The sequence below is a fragment of the Neomonachus schauinslandi genome, chromosome 2 (assembly GCF_002201575.2).
Source record: "Neomonachus schauinslandi chromosome 2, ASM220157v2, whole genome shotgun sequence".
Classification (NCBI taxonomy): Eukaryota; Metazoa; Chordata; class Mammalia; order Carnivora; family Phocidae; genus Neomonachus; species Neomonachus schauinslandi.
This window is the reverse complement of record NC_058404.1, coordinates 40,363,697-40,383,813: the sequence shown is the minus strand read 5'-3', so window position 1 is coordinate 40,383,813 and position 20,117 is coordinate 40,363,697. Positions and strand designations below refer to the sequence as shown.

General features: G+C 43.8%; 1 protein-coding gene across 3 annotated transcripts in view; it reads left to right on the top strand.

Moving 5' to 3' along the window:
• Positions 1-19,880, top strand: part of SH2D4A (SH2 domain containing 4A) — a 66,521-nt gene extending 46,641 nt beyond the window's left edge. For 2 of the 3 annotated variants that reach the window (XM_021681602.1, XM_021681601.1), the window contains 4 exons: positions 869-1,079; positions 3,873-4,003; positions 17,947-18,167; positions 18,661-19,880. In XM_021681602.1, the coding sequence (XP_021537277.1) occupies positions 869-1,079; positions 3,873-4,003; positions 17,947-18,167; positions 18,661-18,753 (656 nt within the window). In that variant the 3' untranslated portion in view covers positions 18,754-19,880. Of the gene's footprint in view, positions 1-868; positions 1,080-3,872; positions 4,004-7,133; positions 7,223-17,946; positions 18,168-18,660 lie in introns of those variants that run through there. The other variant, XM_021681603.1, reaches the window with a different exon arrangement.
• Positions 19,881-20,117: the final 237 nt, after the last annotated feature.

Here is a 20,117-nt window from a genome sequence, read left to right as displayed (position 1 = left end):
AGTTTTGTGAAATGAATATATTTGCAAGATCCAATCACTTCCATGCAGTGAAATTCTAGTGTAATGGAATATTTTTGGCATCTCTTTGAAGTCCAGCATAACAGGGCTTGACCAAGAGCACATGAAGTGCAAACACACTCAATGAAAATTAGTCTTAGCATCCTGCATTAGAGCCCTTTACTACTGTGTTGCTAAAACAGAAACAAAACAAAACAATAAACCCTCTATTTTACAAAGCAACATTAAAGGTGGCCTTGGGGTGCTTTTTATGTGTACCAGCACATTCTCTGATTGTGGTGAGAATCATTTTATTTTTTTGGTCTGGTAGGCCAATTCACATTTGGTTCAGCCCTTTGGGGGCTCTGAGTGTGACCTGTGGTGAGCCTCTCCGATCTCTCACCCTGTGCACAGCCACGAGCCACTGCGCCGAGCAGTTCCTGACAGCCTGATCTTTGCTAGTGATGTCCTGAGCTGAGCTGAGGGATGTGATATCACCTCTTCCTATTCAAAGGCTCCCAGCCAGTTGGAATTCGCACTCAGGCTGTGTCTCATCACTTAGTCTTACCCAAGTGCAGGGAATTCTCAAACATGTGGTTCTCCATTTCTGTCTCCTCCCTTCCTCCTCCTCCTCCTTCTCCCCCTTAGGAAGTCCTAAAACCCCCTTAGAAATACAGGAATTCTGCAGGGAATGCTGGGCAATTGTGAATGTGCAGGCCCGAATTATGTGAGTCCTAGGTGTTGATAGTGATTGTTCGTTATTATCAGCCGATGACAGATCTCCTGAGAGACTGCTCTCTTCACCAGCTGATTCTTCTCACCATCTCTGTGGGCTGACCAGGGCCTTTCTCAAACCCCCTTGTTTTTCTAGTGCGAAAATCCAAAGCAGCTGATGAGAAGAGACGCTCTTTGGCTAAACAAGCGCAGGAAGACTACAAGAGGTTATCCCTAGCGGCTGAAAAAGGAAGAAGCGGTGAGGGACCACAAAGCGCCCCAGGTGTTCCACAGAAACCAAAAAGACCCCCCCTTCCACCCAAGCCTCATTTCCTAAACCTGGCGGGATACCCTCGAAAGCCTCTTAGGTAAGAAGCCACACAGATGGCTTTAAGCATAGCAGTTGAAACTGGCTGATTAAAGACAAATTGCATTATGGGCCATGGGGAGTGGAAGACCAGCTGGCTGCCTGTGTAATTAAATTCAGCCTCACCTCTAAGCCTGTCTTCCCAGATACCTTGTCTGGATTCATCCTCTTCTTATCTATAAAATATCCATAGTTGGTTATAATTAAGATGCCCAGTAACTTAGAGAGGATGCACATCAAGTTCAGTCCCTTCCTGCACCACCAGCGCACCCCCACCCCCACCTAGTGGCAGTAGGTGAGCCAGTGAGGGGAGAAGCAGAAACAATGGGGGTTTCATCAGGGCTCAGTATCGCTCTTAGTAGGAAACAATATCAAAGTAGGAACCTAAAGGCTTGCTGACTTTCATGGCATCATAGAGTTATATTTTCATTGCTCAGGATTAAAGATTTGATGGTAATCCTCATTCTGGGTTACAGAGCCAAGTTCATATGTTGAGAATTTGGAACTGTTCCTTCTTTGAATGAATACTTTTTTGGTCATGGTGGTGCCTTTGCCTCCTAGGCTATAGGAAATTAGGTAGAAGTTTGTTTTGTAGAATCCCTGAAGAAAAATACAATGATATCATAGCAGAAACCCCCTTTCCCTTATGTTAGTTAACTGATTCTAAAATTATTTTCTCCTGGATATTGATTTCTTCATATTCTAATATACAGAAAGACCTTATTTAAAATATACCAGAAGAATCAAATAGTGATTGAATGAAACAACTATCTAAAGCCTTGCCTTCTGAAATGAAAACCAAAAATATTTCTCTGTTACAAGTATGGAGAAATAAAAAGCAAACAAATCTCTCTTTGCTTGGAGTCAGTAGTGATCTTCAAGGCTTTTCCTAATGGGGATTATGACCTCAGAGGAAACAGGAAGGTGGGCCTTTTCCTTTACTATAATTATTTCTACTTACTCAACTGAAAGGTTCCATTCTGGGATGTGGAGACCAGAACTAAAAGATCATGTTCTACGAAGTGACAGTTTGGGGAATGGTTTTTTTCTTAGGGACAAAAACCTAAGAAAACTAATCAGAAACAGGTATCCTCGCAGTTTTGTGACCAGGTCACAACGGTGTGAGCTCCTGCCCAGGGTCCTCTTCAGTGCCCGAGCTGGTGTGTGCATTGGCCCCAGATCCCCAGCAGGGCTGTTTGTGTACCTCTCCCTGTTCTCCAGGTTCTTCCAAGGGTGTGACTATGACTTGTAATATGCCCTGGCCCACACTATTTTTAGTGCACAGTGTATGTGATTGACAGCAGTGAAGGTGGCCTTTAATAAGGGCAATTCTTGTTTCGAGCTGTGCTAATTGAGCTCAGTTTTTCCAACTTAATACACTTGCATGAAATGCTTCTTGTGAGGCATCCAGACTGGATGGTTTTGGGGCTGGGACAACAGTATGTGACCAAGGTCAGCTAGGAGCCAGCCCAAGAAAAGACAGAGATTGGCTGTCCTTAGAGTTTTTCTTTAAACTCCAAAGATTTCCCAAAGAAAAAGAACTTAATTTGAAAGCTAATAAGAGCACTCATGTAATCTCATGTGTGTGCAGGATCTGATTCCCAAAGACGTCAAATATTATAGGCTATCTTCTCCAAAATGCTATGTATGTATGTATATGAATATGTACACACGTATATGTACATCTGACATATGTCACATGTAACTCGCGGGGCCATGTGTTACCATAAAATGCAGAAAGAGCCATAAGTTAATTTACATGACAGGCATCCCAGTCGTTCATCCAAACTAGTCATTGTTTTTACCCTGAATTCTGCTCAAAATTAGTGGGCTATTCTATGAGACTTGGAAATGTTTATTACATTGCAGTGTTACTTTTTGTAATGGAAATTGACTTACATCCCAGAACGTTAGTTCTGCAACTGAATATATTTCAAAATGATTCCACCGCTTGTATCTTTTTCTTACCAATTTTCAAACACTCTTCTTTCTTTGACTTTATTTTTCTGAGACTGTCTTTAGCAGAACCAAACCTCTTCAAAGTGTGGGAGAGAAGAAAGCAAGTCAGGGAGGTTGGAAACAGAAGGAAGAGAAAGTTTAATACTGAAAATGTTAGGAAAGAAATTTATTTTATTGCATTTCTTTTGTTTGCAAGAACATGCTCCCAAGGAAAATAGTGCTGGGGGTGTATTTCACTTTTTAATGTTTATTTTCTCAAATTTTAATTGGAAGTTAATGGAGCTTTTATTCATATAAAAATGAATTAAAATCTATTATTATTAATAGATTAACACAGCAGTAGCTCATACCCTATGACTAGCCCTATAGGACCGGAAAGACAAGTGACAGATTTATGTTTCTTCCTATTTTGTTGACTAGCCCTTGAGGAGTTAGTTGTATAATGGCAGTAATTAGGGGTCCGACTTCCCATTAGCTCAACCCATGTAATTAGGTCTTCAAATATATATAATCCTGTCTCCCTTTATACATGATTTTTATATACAGGATATATATGATTTTTTTTTTTTTTTTTAAAGATTTTATTTATTTATTTGCGAGAGAGAGAATGAGAGACAGAGAGCATGAGAGGGAGGAGGGTCAGAGGGAGAAGCAGACTCCCTGCCGAGCAGGGAGCCTGATGCGGGACTCGATCCCGGGACTCCAGGATCATGACCTGAGCCGAAGGCAGTCGCTTAACCAACTGAGCCACCCAGGCGCCCAGGATATATATGATTTTTGATGGCATTGTTTTCAAATTAGTTAAACCTAAGTTGAACTGTTTTCTAAATCACAGAAACCAGGGAATGACCAGGATGGCATCCAACTCTGCCCAGGAGGACATCATTCGGTGGTTTAAAGAGGAGCAGCTACCACTGCGAGCGGGCTACCAGAGAACCTCAGACACCATAGCTCCCTGGTTCCATGGTGAGTACACAGGTGCCCTCGACGGAACCTCATCTGATGACAGATGAAGCTGTGTTCGTCTGTTAATCCACCAGGAGGGCAGAAAGAATAAAGGCTTCCTTTTATTTGTGCTGCCCAAGAAGAGTCTTTGAAATTATTTTCACAAAGCAGTTTTTCAAAGGTTTCTCAGTGAGTTGCAAGCTCATGACGGATTTAGAAAACAGTGAGCAGTTGTGGTCTCAGCATGTACTGTGGGGTAATTTATCACCACAAATAAAACACCACTGGGTGGGTGGGGAAAGCGGTGCCTCCTGTTCACCTACACTAGGGCACTTGATTGTGATCTCCTGCAAATGGCAATGCCTTCCATCCACCGTTCACAGCTGGGAGAGTCAGATACGCCCTTGGGTGTGGTGGGCAGGGCACTGGTTTAGCCGTCAAAGGGTCAGCTCTCCATTAGCAGTTGAGTGAGCAAATCATCTTTCTCTGTAACAAGTTGTATGAGCCTCATTTTCCTCACCTATTAAGTGAAGGAGTTGAATTTTATGATCTTTAACCTGAAAATTCTGTAACTTTGATCTGTGGTTCCATTAAGCAGTTGAAGCTGTCAGGTGAGTTTGTTAGAACCTGAGCAGATATTACCTAATAAACCATTTCTTAATTTGACCCTAGAAACTTGATTAATTCAAGCCCTCTGTCTAGCCAGCACACATTTCACTGTCCTCTCAGTCTCTTGGACTTCAGGAAAAGAAGTGGTTTCTTGCGTCAATTGGCTTCCTTAGGGTCTGTGGTTGAATTGGATTAATTGGCTCTATGTATAACAAAAGTACTTTGAAACAAAAATAAGGTTCTTTCACAGAGCACACTTGTCCTAAAGGGTATCTTGTTTTGAATCATGTTGAGGCCTTCTCTCTTTTATTTTTTTTTATTTTTTAAGAGATTTTATTTATATGAGAGAGCGAGCGAGCATGGGGGAAGGCAGAGGAAGAAGCAGACTCCCTGCTGAGCAGGGAGCCCAATTCAAGGCTTGATGCGGGGCTCAATCCCAGGACCCTGGGATCATGACTGGAGCCGAAGGCAGATGCTTAACCAACTGAGCCACCCAGGCACCCAGAAGGCTTCTCTCTTTTAATTAGTATCATGTCACACACAAATATTTCCACGAAAGTAGGGTCCCAAACAACTAACATGGCAAACTTCTAAAAAGAAAAAAAGTATTTGTAGTAGGCCCTCTGCTAAAGGGCTGCTTTCACAGTCAGATCATTATAGAACTGTCTAGCTTTCCTTGAAAATACGTGTTCTTTGGTGATTCAGGCTTTAGTAATTATCCATTCCCTGAGGAGCTCCTCTATCCTCTTAGGACTAGGTCATAAGCCTACTTCCTTTCCATTCTGTTCAGAAGACATTGGAAGAAAGAGTGACATCAGTGTCAAAAGATGAATGTTTCATGTTGCCTTTTTTTTTTCCTTTTTAAGATAAGCACTGACAAAATCAGTACTTTATAGTTTCTGTGTCATTGGGCAGAAGATCTTATCATGCCTGATTACAAGGGTGGTAGTTCATTTTAATAACAGGAAATAAGAAATTGAAAGTGTTGATTAATGTTTAAAAATCCTGGTACTTTAACAGGCAATTCCATTTGAAACAGTTGCTAAAAGCTAGGAAGATAAAGTTGGACTAAAAATCCGGTTGGAACCTTGGTTAAAAAAAGAAGTTCTTGAGTTTTACATATAATAATTTATTAGTTGCTATTGTTATTCATTTATTTTCACTTATATAAATATTTATCATAGTTATAAGCAAAATAAATGATACAATATAATGAAATAATACACAGCCATATACTCAATGTAAGTCATTTTCTTCTGTTTTAAGAAGACAGAGTTTCACATGTTTCTATGATAAAGAGAAGAAGGATCATATCTTATATTTTTGAAATATAATTGTTTATTTTTTTTTAAGATTTTATTTATTTATTTGACAGAGAGAGACACAGCGAGAGAGGGAACGCAAGCAGAGGGAGTGGGAGACGGAGAAGCAGGCTTCCCGCAGAGCAGGGAGCCCGATGCGGGGCTCGATCCCAGGACCCTGAGATCATGACCTGAGCTGAAGGCAGACGCTTAATGACTGAGCCACTCAGGCGCCCCTATAATTATTTATTGATCACGAGCCCTGTTTGAAATAATGGGATGGTAGCTCTTCTGTACTGGTTTGCCATCGTCCTTCTGTTATACACTCCATAAGTTGCCTTTCTTATATTACTGTTTTGGTCAGCTAATTTTTCCCCATGGAAGTTCACACTTTCACCCTTTTCATTAGCTTTAGACAGGATGGAAGTGGGTAGGAGAGGACAAGGGAAATGAAGACCACTGGATCTCTGGCTTGTGGAGCCAGGTGGAAGGTGGCATGCTATCAGTTGGGAGAAAGAATACAGGAGGATCCGAGATTACTGGGATTAAAAAAGAAGGGCAACAATGAATTTATTTTGGTTATGATGAGTTTGAAATGTCTTTGGGGCAGTCATGTGAAAAAAATCCATTTGGTAATTGGATTAACAGATCAGTGCTAGAGATAATGGATTAGAGTCATCAGCACACAATGAAAAGCATGGGAGAGGATGACATTTTCCAGGAGTGCCCTGAGAAGATGGTTAAGAGAAGACCAAGGACAAGACCCCAGGAAGCACTAACACTCAGTGCGATGGCAAAGAAGAGCAGAGACCCCACATCTTTGTCTCAGGTTTCCTTTCCCACTTGGGGTCATGATGAGGCAAATATCTGGCCATGGGTGCCAGTTCAGTGGGCAGTAAAGTAGGGTATTGCCTCTGATCTCCTAGATGTAAGAGCTTGGAAAATCCCAAGCGCAAGAGAGATCCAGAAATGCAGTACTGAACTCTACTTTGTGAGCATCTTTTGATGATCTCAAGCACATCTCGAAAAACAGTCTCCCCACTTCTGCTCCTCTCTCAGCAAGCTTTTCTCACAGAGGCCATGGGGTCTCAACTTTCACTGGACTTTTTGGTCCAGCTTGATCCGATTATTGCTCCAGATCCATCTCAAACCACGTTCCTCACAGAACCCTGCCTTGATCACTCCTTTCCCCCACACGTCGCCCTTCTGTCCCTGACACACCACACTCGCCCCTTTCCTAGGGCCTTTGCAGTTCTTCCTGAAGATCCTTCCATGGCCAACGTCTTAAGGAGCTGGCTCACATGACTGGAGGCTTGTTGAGCCCCAAATCTGCTGGGCAGACTTACAGGCTGGAGACTCAGGGAAGACTGGCAGCTCAAGTCCAAAGGCTGAACACTGGCAGAATCCCTTCTTGCTCAGGGAAGGTTAGTCTTTGTTCTTTTAAGGCCTTCAGCTGATTGGATGAGGCCTACCCACATTATGGAGGGTTTTTCTCTCTTCCCTCATTTAAAAAATAATTTTTTTGATTAGGAAATGTTTTGAACAAACAGTACAAAGGAAACTATAAGTAACACCAATGATGTAACAAATGTTGTATCTACTTTCTAGGACACAATGAATGTTAGAAGCCATATTTACCTCATACCTATTTTTCTTATTAAGAAATAAAGCCTGAAAGAATTAAGGCCCTCTCTTCTACTCCCTTATTGACATCTAATTACTTCTCTCCCAGCGGTGAACCACTCTTTTGAAGTTGTCCTTTTCATCCATATTTTTATACTCTCACTATGTATGTGTATGTGTGTGCATTTTTATAAAATATATAAAGATATATATAAAACATGCAATATTGTGTTTCACATTTACATGGTATCATGTTATAGGCATTTTTCTGCAACTTGAGTTTTCTCCCAACATTACATTGTCTAGATTTTTCTTTGTTTCTAAATGTAGACTGGCTCATTTGTTTTACCTATTGTGCAGTATGTTATAATATACATATTATATACTGTTGGAGCTGTAATTTTTTGAGGGTCTAATATGTGCCAAGCATTACATTGAGCACTTTAAAGGAGGTAACTTTTATTCCCACTTTATAGAGGTAAGAACCTAGAAACTAAGAAGTTCTTTTCAGGTTTCTACCATTAGTGGCAATATTCAGAGCCAGATCTACTTAACTTCAAAGTCACAGCATATCTGAGCACTAATACAAGTGGGAACACCCATGTCATGCTTTTTATATAAGTTGGAAATTTAAATCAGTGAACAGTAATAACCACAGAGATTTGTTTCTCCAATACATGAGTGAGTTCACTAAATCTCACAGTGGTGAAGTGAAAGTGTCAAGGAACCTTCATTCAGCATAAGTTTTGCCCCATCCCCACCTATGAGAATAAGAAAAAAGCACATTTTTGTCCAGACACTATTTTGCTCACTCCCAGGTAGAATTTCAAGAAGCAGATATGTAGCACTCAAATCTTTAATACAGTGCCCCAAGGCCACAAGGGTTTGGAGTAATAGAAATGGAATCTATTTATTTTGCAGTAGTGGTTACCTAACTGTATACATTTGTCAAAAATGATCATTTGCACACTTAAAATTGGTGAATTTTATTGTATATAAATTATATCTCAAGCTGATTTTTTAAAAATGTGGAGTCCAACAAGCACAGGGTTTTCTTAGCTCTTAGCATGGAAAGATAGTGCAGTTGACCATTGAACAAGGTGGGGGTTAGGGTACCAACCCCTTGCACAGTTGAAAATCCACAAATAAATTTGGACTTCCCGGAAACTTAACTACGAACTGCCTGCTGTTGACCAGAAAACTTACTGATAACATAAACAGTTAACACATATTTTGTATGTTATATGTATTATGTACTGTAATCTTATAATAAAGTAGAGAAAAGAAAAATTAAGAAAATCATAAGAAAGAGAAAATGCGGGCGCCTGGGTGGCTCAGTCGTTAAGCGTCTGCCTTCGGCTCAGGTCATGATCCCAGGGTCCTGGGATCGAGTCCCACATCGGGCTCCCTGCTCGGCAAGAAGCCTGCTTCTCCCTCTCCCATTCCCCTTGCTTGTGTTCCTGCTCTCACTGTCTCTCTCTGTCAAATAAATAAATAAATAAAATCTTTAAAAAAAAAAAGAAAGAGAAAATGCATTTACAGTACTACATTTATCGAAAAAATCCACATATAAGTGGACCCATGCAGTTCGAACCTGTGTTGTTTGAGGGTCAACTATATAGTGTAGGCTTGGCCCAAGACTCCAAGACCAGATCACCTAGGTTTGAGTTATGTTCTTCTCCTCTTTAAAAGGGGGTTAATAATATCTACACCGTAGAGTAGTTTTTATTGTTTTTTTTTTTTAAGTATATCATCTAATATGTGTAACATACATAGAACAGTGCCTGGCACATAGTGTTTCTGTTATTATGGCTACCCAGAACTGAACAGCTTAAGAGTAAATTCACCATTCCTGTTCTCTCTGCCTTTCTCTTCATTATAATCCTAATCTTGCCACAAAATATTGTCATGGCAGCATCATATACGAGGAATAAGCGGCACTTCAATAAAATAGATCTTAATTACTGCTAAAATGTCCTCCTATGCTATTTTGACAAGTATTTCTTTAGGGCCTGTCCTTAAAAATTCCAGAACCCAGGAGGTCACCCCAGAAGGCAACAGGAATTTGGAAGGACAAAAGGACAACTGCCAAAACAGGGAATAAAGCTGTTTGGAAAAGTTGAGCAGAGCATTGCCAGTTGAGGTTGAGCGTGGGTTGGGAGGGAAGGTTCCGCAAGATGGGAATGAGTCCTAGCCTTGCTAAAATAATATCTTCTATTTTCTAGATTTAAAATCTTCTGAATACTGTAAGTCTGTTTGGTTTTGTTTCCTTAGGAAGGATTGTTTTCTTATCTCTTTCCCTCCTGTCATCCTGTCTGGACCCTGAAATACAGTCCTTGTTTTTTGTTTTGTTTTAAGATTTTATTTATATTTTTACACAGAGAGAGAGGGAACACAAGCAGGGGGAGTGGGAGAGGGAGAAGCAGGCTTCCTGCTGAGCAGGGAGCCCGATGCAGGGCTTGATCCCAGGGCCCTGGGACCATGACCTGAGCCGAAGGCAGACACTTAATGACTGAGCCACCCAGGCGCCCCTACAGTCCTTGTTTTTATTCATTTTCTTCTTGCATCTGGTCACCACATTATAGCCATCTTTAAGACACACATTATGGTCTAGAATGTTGGTAAAGTTGGAGAATTAGTGTTGGAGAGCCCTCCTGGCTAAATTTAACATCCTGCAAAGTCATTTTACTTATTCTGGCTCCTGATTATGAGTATCCAAAGTGTGTAGATATATAATTAACTATACTCACTAACATGCTTTTTTATACGTCTTCAAGCAGAGGGCCAACAGATAAATAAACCTGAAGTTTGAAAGTCTGTTCAGAAATGCACAGACTCATTTATTCCTTCTCTCCGTTAGCATATCCCATCTCCCGCTAATATGCGACAGTGCTCAGGAGCTTAGAATTCAGCAGGGACTGGGAGTAGGAAGCTGGGGGAAAGCTAGCAATAAGTGTATAAACAAATTTCTGATTTAGGAATTTTCTAATTGCTTCTGTTGTTAGAGAATTCGCATATTTGCTTTACGCATCAATAGCTGATCATTATGCCTCTGAAATGTAATGCACACTTCCTTATTCAAATATGGATATAATTAGCCTGCTGGTGAAATGTTTCCATCCTGATCTGTTTCTTGTGGATGTCATTTGTTGTCATGGTTTATAATTGAACCTGCTTCTCAATGCTTTAGTCCCAATATTTTATATTTTAAGCTACTTAAAAAGCAAATCCCTTTCACATCTGTGGGATTTCAGTTCAGTTCACACTGCAGCTATTTTGATTGCTTCCATTTTTGACACATGCCTCCAAAGTTTCCTTCTGCGTGGAGAGCAAGTCCAATCCATTTCTGTGGAGGCAGCTGCTCTCCGGGACTTCAGTTCCCTCGAGCCCAGCGTCCCGCTGCAGCCCTGTGTCCCATGGACAGAGACTCACAGAGCCCGCCCAAGATTTCCTTCAGGCTAAAACCTTAATGAACCTGGGAACTGGCACTCATAAGTGATCATCTGTCCTTCAACTATTTTGATGAGGAGTAGTGAGTTCTTCATTGTGGGGCCATCAGATTTCTGCCCCCCTACCACACAGAGACTTTCAAGCTTCTGTCTTTCCGAAGCACATCCTGCCTCGTTCACATACATGATTCATACACTTCGTGGAGGGGGGTAGGCTGTGGCCAGCAGCAAGAATCTGCCATGTCCGTGGGCGGCAGGGAAGGACACCTGCAAGTGCGTCCCCAACAGTCACTGGCCCACCCTGGAGAGGGGCCGGCACAGCTTTAGCTCGGAGCCCTGGGACTTCACCTGCAGTTTAGCGTGAAGCCTTCACCTACATTAACCATCAGAGCCCTTGGAATTATTCTCCGTAGTTCTATCTGACTGCCTAGTATTGGATCATATTCCCAAAGTAACTGAAGAGGAAACATAAAGAGGGTAAAGCTATGTACATTCATTCAGTCTTGAAAAGGGCTAGCTTTTCTGCAGCACATACCATGCATTATTGTGGGGTTTTTTGGGAAGACCCTGACTTTTCTCATACTACCCAGCATAGCAAACTGGCTGCAAAAATGTTAGTATGTATTTCCATTAATGTTGGGAATAGTCCATTAACCCCAAAGGCCTTGCTTACTTAAGTTTTTTAAATGATGCCCTTGAGTCTTCCCCCTAATGCTGCCAGTCACTGCGTGTCATGGCCTGCGTGTGCCTGGGAGCCCCACGCTTGCCATTACCGATGCCCAGGGCTCCAGTCTTGTACTTTACACTGTGTTTTTGGAGACACCCAGAAGGACCTCGCAGGCAAGGGAAGGGGGACTGGGTGGGTGAGGGGCAAAAGAGAGTCACCTGCTTTGGGGGTCTGACTTCAGATCTTTTATGGAAAGGGGGATTCTGGTATTTAGAGAAGTACTTTTAATCCGTGCTTTTGTTGCCAGAGTTTTCTTTGTCATCACATGGTCTGATTATAATATTTGGACACTCCTTCTTTATGCTGGGAAAGGAGGCAGTAGAGTGTGGCCGTCAAGAGCACATCTCTGGGGCCAAATCCCAGCCCCCACCAACCAGCTGTGCAGCCTTAGGCAAGTCACATGACTTATGAACTTCTGTCGCTCATCTGTATACCGCAGACAATGATATTACCTGCCTCACAGAATCGTTCAAAAGATTCATGAGTTAATATATGTGAAGTACTTAGAGCTGAGTGTGACACACAGGAAGCCCTAATTAGTAAGTGTTAGCCATTACGGTAGTGAAGAAAGAGCAAATGATGTAATTTTAATTCTTGAATTATTAAGGAAACATTATGAATAATATTTTGAGAGCTCTATTTTTCCTCATCCCAAGGAGCCTGAGACCTGAGGGCTTGACACCACAGTGTATCTCCCTCTAGATAGAGGATCTAGCAAGGGTCTCAGAGCCCCTCTGAAAATACTTCCTTTAAATACTGACAGGGTTAAAGGAAGCATAAAGTAGAAGGGAGCTAAAGTGGGAAAATATAGAGCCCTTGTCCAAGTTTAAGACCTCTGTACACTTTGCATTTGGCAGGGTTGCTACTTGGAAAGAAGTTCTTCTAAAACTCAGTTTTTTCTTTTATTCACCCCTTATCTAGGCACTTTGCAGTGTGGGACTTTGAGGTCACCTTAACAGCGGAGATGAGTTCCTTCATGAAAGTTATCTTAGTGCTGTTTCCTCCCTGCAGGGTATTCTGGGCAGCCCAAGAAGCAGAGAATATAGGACAGATGACAAAAGAAGGAATGAGAGCTTCCTGGCAGAGCTCTGGAAGGGAGCCCCCAGGCAGCTCTCAGCAAACCCGAGGTGTGGTCACGGGGAATGCTGAAGCCTGCTGTACTCTGGGGCTTTTCAGTCCCCGGCAACAGGAATTCTGAGCTTAGGGGAGGTGGCAGAGGTCACGGATGCATCAATTCTACATCCAGATGACTGTACTTAAGTCATCACTGACAAATGCATCTTCTTTATGTTGCCTGGGTCAGGGGTGCCTGGGTGGCTCAGTCAGTTGAGCGTCCAACTCTTGATTTTGGCTCAGGTCATGATATCGGGGTCCTGGGATCAAGCCCAGCATCAGGCTCCACGCTGAACTGGGACTCTGCTTCGGGATTCTCCCCCCGCCCCGCCCCCCCTCGCCTCCCTGCTCTATGTTGCCCAGGTTAGAAATGAACACCTCTTTGTGAAATAAATATTCATGGTTTATTTTCAGCCAATTTCAGGAAAATTTCATGAGCCCAATGGGGGTTAAAAAACAAAATATTTGAGTGAGAGACAAGAGACCTGAAACCATCACTAACTAATCCTATAACCTTGGGCATATACCTATTCTTCAGTTTTCCCATCTGTATGGTGATGGTAATAATACCAGTTCTGTTTGTGTTGAGTTGTTTGGGAATTAAATGAAATAGCAAATGGACGCACGCTGAGCAATGCAAAATGCTAGCACAGGGGTAATATTCTGGTTGAGCTGGTGAGAGCCTGGACTCTGGGGTCAGACTGCCTGGGTTCAAGACCAGTGCTTCTCCTGGCCTGCCTAAGTGACCTGAAGCACATTATGAACTCTCTCTGATGCAGGTTTTGCTTATCTGAGATTTGAGAGTAGGAATGGTACCTGCTTGTCAGGCTGCTCTGAGAATTAAATGAAGTAAGGCACTGTTTGAGGAGTGCCAGGCAAACATTAAGAACTCCATATGCTACTATTATTTGGTTACCTTTCATTTGGTTTTTAAACACATACTTTCCAGATTCTGGACGTAGGCCATACAGATGTACACATATAAACAAAGTTAGTGGTGCATCCCTTGTCCCTATACATAACAATGCTCGGACTAGAGGCAATGGCTGCATAGAAGTGTCCCAGAGAAGAAAGTTTCTGGACCCATTATAAGACAGAATTACTCGTCAGACCTTTTCTGGGCATCTTGTAAGTGCCAGGTGCCAAGAGTGTGAAAATAAGTTAAGATGTGGTGTTTGCTCTCTCCGAGATCACAAGGACTTGGGGCAGGGAGAGACAGAGTAGAATGTGCTGTGAGTACTCCGATGGAGCTGTGGATGGTACATGCCAGGATGGAGGGGGAGCTAGGCGAGACCCTGGATAGACCAGGGGAGTCTCAGGGGGAGGTGGGAACAGGTGCTCAGCAGGTGCAGAGGAACCTTGACTTACTGCTCAGAAAGCTTCATGCTATTGAGTTGCATCTTGGAGAATGAATAGGCATTTTCCAGAAGGAAGCTGTGGGGAAGGGCATCCCACTGACCTGCCCTCCTTCTGTAGGGTTGTTGCTGCCACTTGGATTTCCAGTGAGGGCCATGCTAGGGTTTCTGAGTTATTTCAAATGTCTTAGGGTCTTTTGTGCAAAAAAATAGTCCTTCTGGGCCTGTCATGGAGCTCTCCTTTCACTCCAGTGGGGTTTAAAGCTGTGTTGGCCAATATGGTAGCCACTCCACATATGTGGCTCTTTACACCAAAACTAATTAAAATTAAATAAAACTAAAGGTTGAGTCCCTCAGTAACACTAACTACATTTCAGGTCCTCAATAGCCACATGTGGCTAATGGCCTCCACATGGCCAGCCCAGGCATTTCCATTGCCACAGAAAATTCTGTTGGATAGCACTGTCCTGGTGTGTGCCCTGGCATCGTGCAGAGAAAGGAGTGGGACATTTCTCCCTGCTCCCTCTCAACTCCTGCTGTTGTGAACCTCTAGGCTGGGTGGGCAGGCTCCCAGGGGTTGTAGCCAGCTCTGCCCCAGGCTCTTCAAGAGCCAGAAGCAGTCCAGTAAGACCTCATGCAGTGACATCTGCTTCCTTCTGGACTGTAGTAGTTCTGGCACTGCTGCCCGGATTCCGCTTAAAATAGAGCGGGGCTGGGGGAGGATCTGGCTCGTTTCAAAAATTGATGAAATAAAAGAAAGCTTATTTACCCCTCATCACTAGCACAGAAATCCTGTTGTGCACTCACACAGGCTTAGAGTATGTGTTAAGAGAGCTGGTCAGAGGGAGGTCACCTGGAGGCGTCCCTGCCCTTAGGGAGCTGGATGAAGGCCACTGCTTCAGAATTCTTAGAGTCATGCACCAGAGTAAGGAGATTGCCCAAGTTCACAGCGATTAATATCAGACACTGGATTCAGCCTTTGCAGTCAGGGACTCTGCAGGCAGACAAAGCTCACTGCTTGGCAGCAGTCATAGCCAGGCCTCTCTTCCTTCGATGGAATCGTGACAAATTGTACATGGACAAGTATCATCAGATGAGCCAAAAGAGTGTGCTCTTCCGGAATGATAATCCTGTTGTAAAGCAAAAAGAACAAAGCGTGGTCTCCACAGCACTTCACTTCTGAACCTGCCTTCAGAACCATTGTGTTCGAGTCTCCGTTATGATTTGCCACAAAATCATTTTATTGGGTTCTGGTGTCTCTGGAGATTACACAGTGCCAAGATCTGTGTGTAATGGGTAATAATTACAGTTTGAGAGGCTTTCGGGAAGTTTGGTTTACAGCTACTATCTGACCTGATTTTAGGAGGAATTTAACCTAACTTAGCCCAGGTTCAGTTAGAATTTTCCAGAATAGCTTTCATTTTAGGAACCTAAATACATCTGGATAACATGCTGATGTTATAAATTATAACATCTACCCCATCTGTTGAAGTAACTTGGAGTTTCAGAGTTAGGTTATTGGTAAGTCTGGAAGGAGAGAGAAATCTTTTTTCCAGAATGCTGCTTCTCCTTCACTCACCTCTGAAGGGTAGTTTCGGTGTCCGTGAAAAATATCCCTGGTTTCATAGACAATCAAATACAGAGTCTTGAAACTTCAGTCATGTTTAGTCCCTGGGTAGGCTGGTTACCTGTTGCCTTGTTTCAGATTATGGTTGTCATCTGTAATTTATCAGTAGGATCAGGTGTGTTTAAAAAGGTAGACTAGACCAACAGAAGCAGCAGTCCGTATCTGTTGGAGCTTACAGGGGCATCATTTGAGCACCTGAAGTGGACAGTGCCGCAGCTGACCCAAGAGCCTCGCTCACTGTCAGTGGTGCCTGCAGTTTCCATTGGCTCGGGTCTCATCAAGGAAAGGGCAGAAAGGTAACCGGAGGTGAGAGAGATAATGCGCAGGCATCAGTAACCTTGCTGGGCCTCGATGCCGTAGAGCTGGAGGCCCTAGAAGAGAGGTCATGACTCTTCCGTTTCAGGGATATTTCCTATCTGTGAGTGGGGGGATCTGCCAAGCCTTTACAACACCCCCAGTTCTTATCCCGGTGTTTCACTGGGGTTGAGCCTCACGGGGGTTGAGCCCTGTGACTCTGAGGTGCAGGCTCTGGGGCCTCCTGAAAGGTACATGGGAGAAGAGAAGACAGAGGGCTGGTTGGTTGGTCTTGGCTAGGAGGGAATGGGTGATTTTTTAATCCCCCCCCCTTATTAAAGGTCTACTTACAAAAAAGAAAAGAGAGATGCTTTTAAAAACACGATTTATTTATTTGAGAGAGAGCGCAGGTGGTAGAGCAGAGGGAGAGGGAGAGAGAATCTTAAGCAGATTCCACACTAAGCACAGAGTCCAGTGTGGGGCTCGATCTCATGACCCTGAGATCACGACCTGAGCTGAAATCAAGAATGAGACGCTCAACCGACTGCACCATCCAGGCGCCCCAGAAAGCAGCGATGCTTTTATTTGATGTCATGCTCTGGATAATTAGGGTTCAATTCTCAATTAACTTTACTAATAACAAGACTAACGGGCTATAATAATCCATCCATTGCCTTTTCACCAGGAGGGTTTTTTTGGGAGGTTCCCTAATAATAAGATACAGAGTTTCACTATGGAGCTAACCGTGGAACAGGAGAAGTAAGAGCTTCTATCTGCCGAGGTGAAAGGGGTCACTGGGAGAATGCCGCTCCTCCTCCCAAATCTGAGCCCGCTGATTAGGTGAATGACTTCACCATCTCTCCAAGATGTGTTTGTGCACTCTCCATATGTCTCACAACATCACTGATTCATCTGATGAACTACAATAGGAATAAGAAGGGAAATTGGGAATATGAGTCAAACTTCATGAGTTTGGACTAGTTGGGGAAAAGGCTGGTCTGAATTAGTATGAATTCATGAGGCCTCTAAAGTATATATACATATAAAACTTCATATAAATGAAGCTTTATTTTGAATATATGTGAAGACAAACATATAGAAAAATATAAATATATGAGCATATGTATATCCACATATACATATGTGTATATACTTTTATTCCTTTAAAGGCCACTGAAGCATCATTTAGGAGTAACTACAGTAGAAAGACTTATAAACCTGGGTCCCTCCTGGTTCTGTTACTAACTTGCTGACTCCTAGACCAGGCTCCTCAGCTCAGCACTACTGATATTGGGGCTGGATGATTCTTTGTAGTGCGAAGCTATCCTACGCACTGTAGGATGTTTAGCAGCATCCCTGGCCTCTACGCACCAGATACCCATAGGATCCTCTGCCCGTGACAACCAAAAATGTCTCCCAGAGATTTCCAGACATTGTCCTGGTGGAGAACCACTGTTTAAGACCATGTAGGAACATGCTCCAGGCCACAGAGTCCTCATCAATAAACCGAGGAGGACACCTTCCAGTCCCCTCCCAGATCGAACGCTTCCAGGACGCCTGTAAAGGGTCCTGCCAGACTCAGAAGCCACCTAACACCTGTGGTGTTATAACCGGGTGCACAGGTGGAAACGTATTCTGAAGGTTAAACACTGACGCTCTCATTTATATTATCCATTGGCTGTTGTCACCTACCCCGCTTGCCCAGTGACCGAATGCCAGATGAGTGATACTGTACTGCATTCTGAAGAAGTCCAAAATGGACTGGAAGTTGCTCTTACTTTTTACTAAACTTTATCCACGCAGCTATATAACTGAAGACAGTTCTGGAAATGATTTGGCTGAAATACCTGCTTTTCTTTCCTGCAGGGATTCTGACATTAAAGAGGGCAAATGAACTTCTGAGCACATGCGTGCCGGGCAGTTTTCTGATCCGTGTCAGTGAAAGGATCAAAGGCTATGCCCTGTCCTATCTGTCTGAGGATGGCTGTAAGCATTTCCTCATAGATGCCTCTACCGACTCCTACAGCTTCCTGGGCGTGGACCGGCTGCGGCACACCACCCTGGCAGCGCTGGTGGACTATCACAAGGTGAACCGGTGTCCAGGCTGAATTTGCTCTGTGAATGGTTGTCCTGCAGCAGCTTTAGCAATGGAAGGCAATTACAAGAAGAAAGATTGAGATGAGTAACGGGGGGATTAGTCTTTGATAATTCTTCCGGATAATCAGGATTCTAAATTACATTTCCTTTATCATTGAACCTAGTTCCTCCTCAGATACTCAGGGAGAAGGCGCTGGGGCAGAGAATGGAGGAGATGCTCAAAGTCTGTGCACACACTGATCGCATCTGAGACCACTCTTAGTGAGAACTCAAGCCCGGGAGGGAAAAAGAATATATGGCAATTTGCAGATGAGAAAATCTCTTTTAAGATTGCCATAAACCAATAAAGCTTCACGTAAATCAAGGGCAAACAAGAAGTTATGTACTCTGAGGAGGCAGGGAAGGGCATGACGTTCTTATTTCTACTGTCTTAACAACCTGCCCACCCACAGCCCAGCCTGATCTCTGCCTTCTGATTCACAGGAGGAACCCATAACTTCCCTGGGGAAAGAGCTCCTTCTCTACCCCTGCGGTCAGCAGGACGAGCCGCCCGACTACCTGGAGCTCTTTGAGTGACAGCCTCCATCGTGTCATCCTGCCCCTTCCAGCTGGGCTTTCCTCTGGGTAAACGCTGCTGAACTAGGCCTTTGTGTGAGAAGCCAAAGTTAGCCTGCAGCAGAGCCAACACTGATCAACGGTCAAGTGTCCTTGGAGCCCCGTGGAAATCTCTCTTCTGCACAAATGCTGGCATTTAACGTTAAGAGAAAATTACCTCTGCATCCTATTCACTCCAAAAGTAAAGGGAGATGATCCCCAATTTCAGCAACTACATGAAGGATACAACCGTAATGATGTATATAAAATGAACACAGAAGAAATTGAAACCTTTTAGGAATTAAGGCGTACCTCAAAAACCAGTAGCTCCTGTCAACTATTTTATGACCTCTATGCTCCCTCTTTGCATCATTTCGCAATGTCTCAGGATGGTGTTTGTGTTTAAGTTCCATGTTGGCTTTGGGGAACTGGCGGAAAAGGCTTCACTGGTGGTTGAACCAATGCTGCAAACACACTTCCTTTATTATGCACGTTGGAGCCAGGATGTAAGGAAGAGACATAGAAAAACAAAACTTGGGAATGTAAATCGAATGAGGAGTTAAAACTGAGGAGGAGAGGCTTACCGTGTCAGGAAATCCTCGGACGGTAGGGGAGTGAGCGAAGAGCTGTGAGCGTTTCCTCGTCCTGGAGGACAGCACAGGGCTCGCCCTGCGACCCTGGCTCGGTCGGAGAGCACACCACGAAGGGTGAGGCCCGCACACTCGCCAGGTGCTGACAGACCAGCGCGGAGAGCGAGCCGTTGCAGTACTGCTTGCTCTGGGTTGGATGGTGTCCCCAGGAGGATAGGTTTAAGTCCTAAACCCTGGTACCTGTGAATGTGGCCTTAGTTGGGAATAGGGTCTTTGCCGATGTGATCAAGTGAAGATGAGTTGCTACTGGATTCAGTACACCCTCCATCCAAGGACAGGCGTCCTTCTAAGGGGAGAGGGCTTGGGAAACAGAGACCCGCAGAGGTGAGGCGGCCATGGGAAGCCAGGGAATGCCAAGGAGTGCTGGCCACCCCCACAAGCCAGGGTCCTCCCCGGAGCCTTAGAGGGGAATGTGGCCTTGCTGACACCTTGGTTTCAGACTTCGAGCCTCCAGAGCTGTAAGAGAATAAATTTCTGTTGTCTTAAGCCACTGAGTTTATGGTCATCTGTTACAGCCGCCCTCGCAAACTCACACAGAGGTTTGTGTCATGACAGAACCTGATGGGTGTTATGTACCATTTGTGGCTACACAGCCTATGCTCCTGAGAAGGAAGGAAGAGGGGAGAGGAGAGGAAGCTCCCCGCCGGCTCTGTTCCACTCTGGGTTGCAGGTTTGCTCAGGCAGGAATCTTATGCC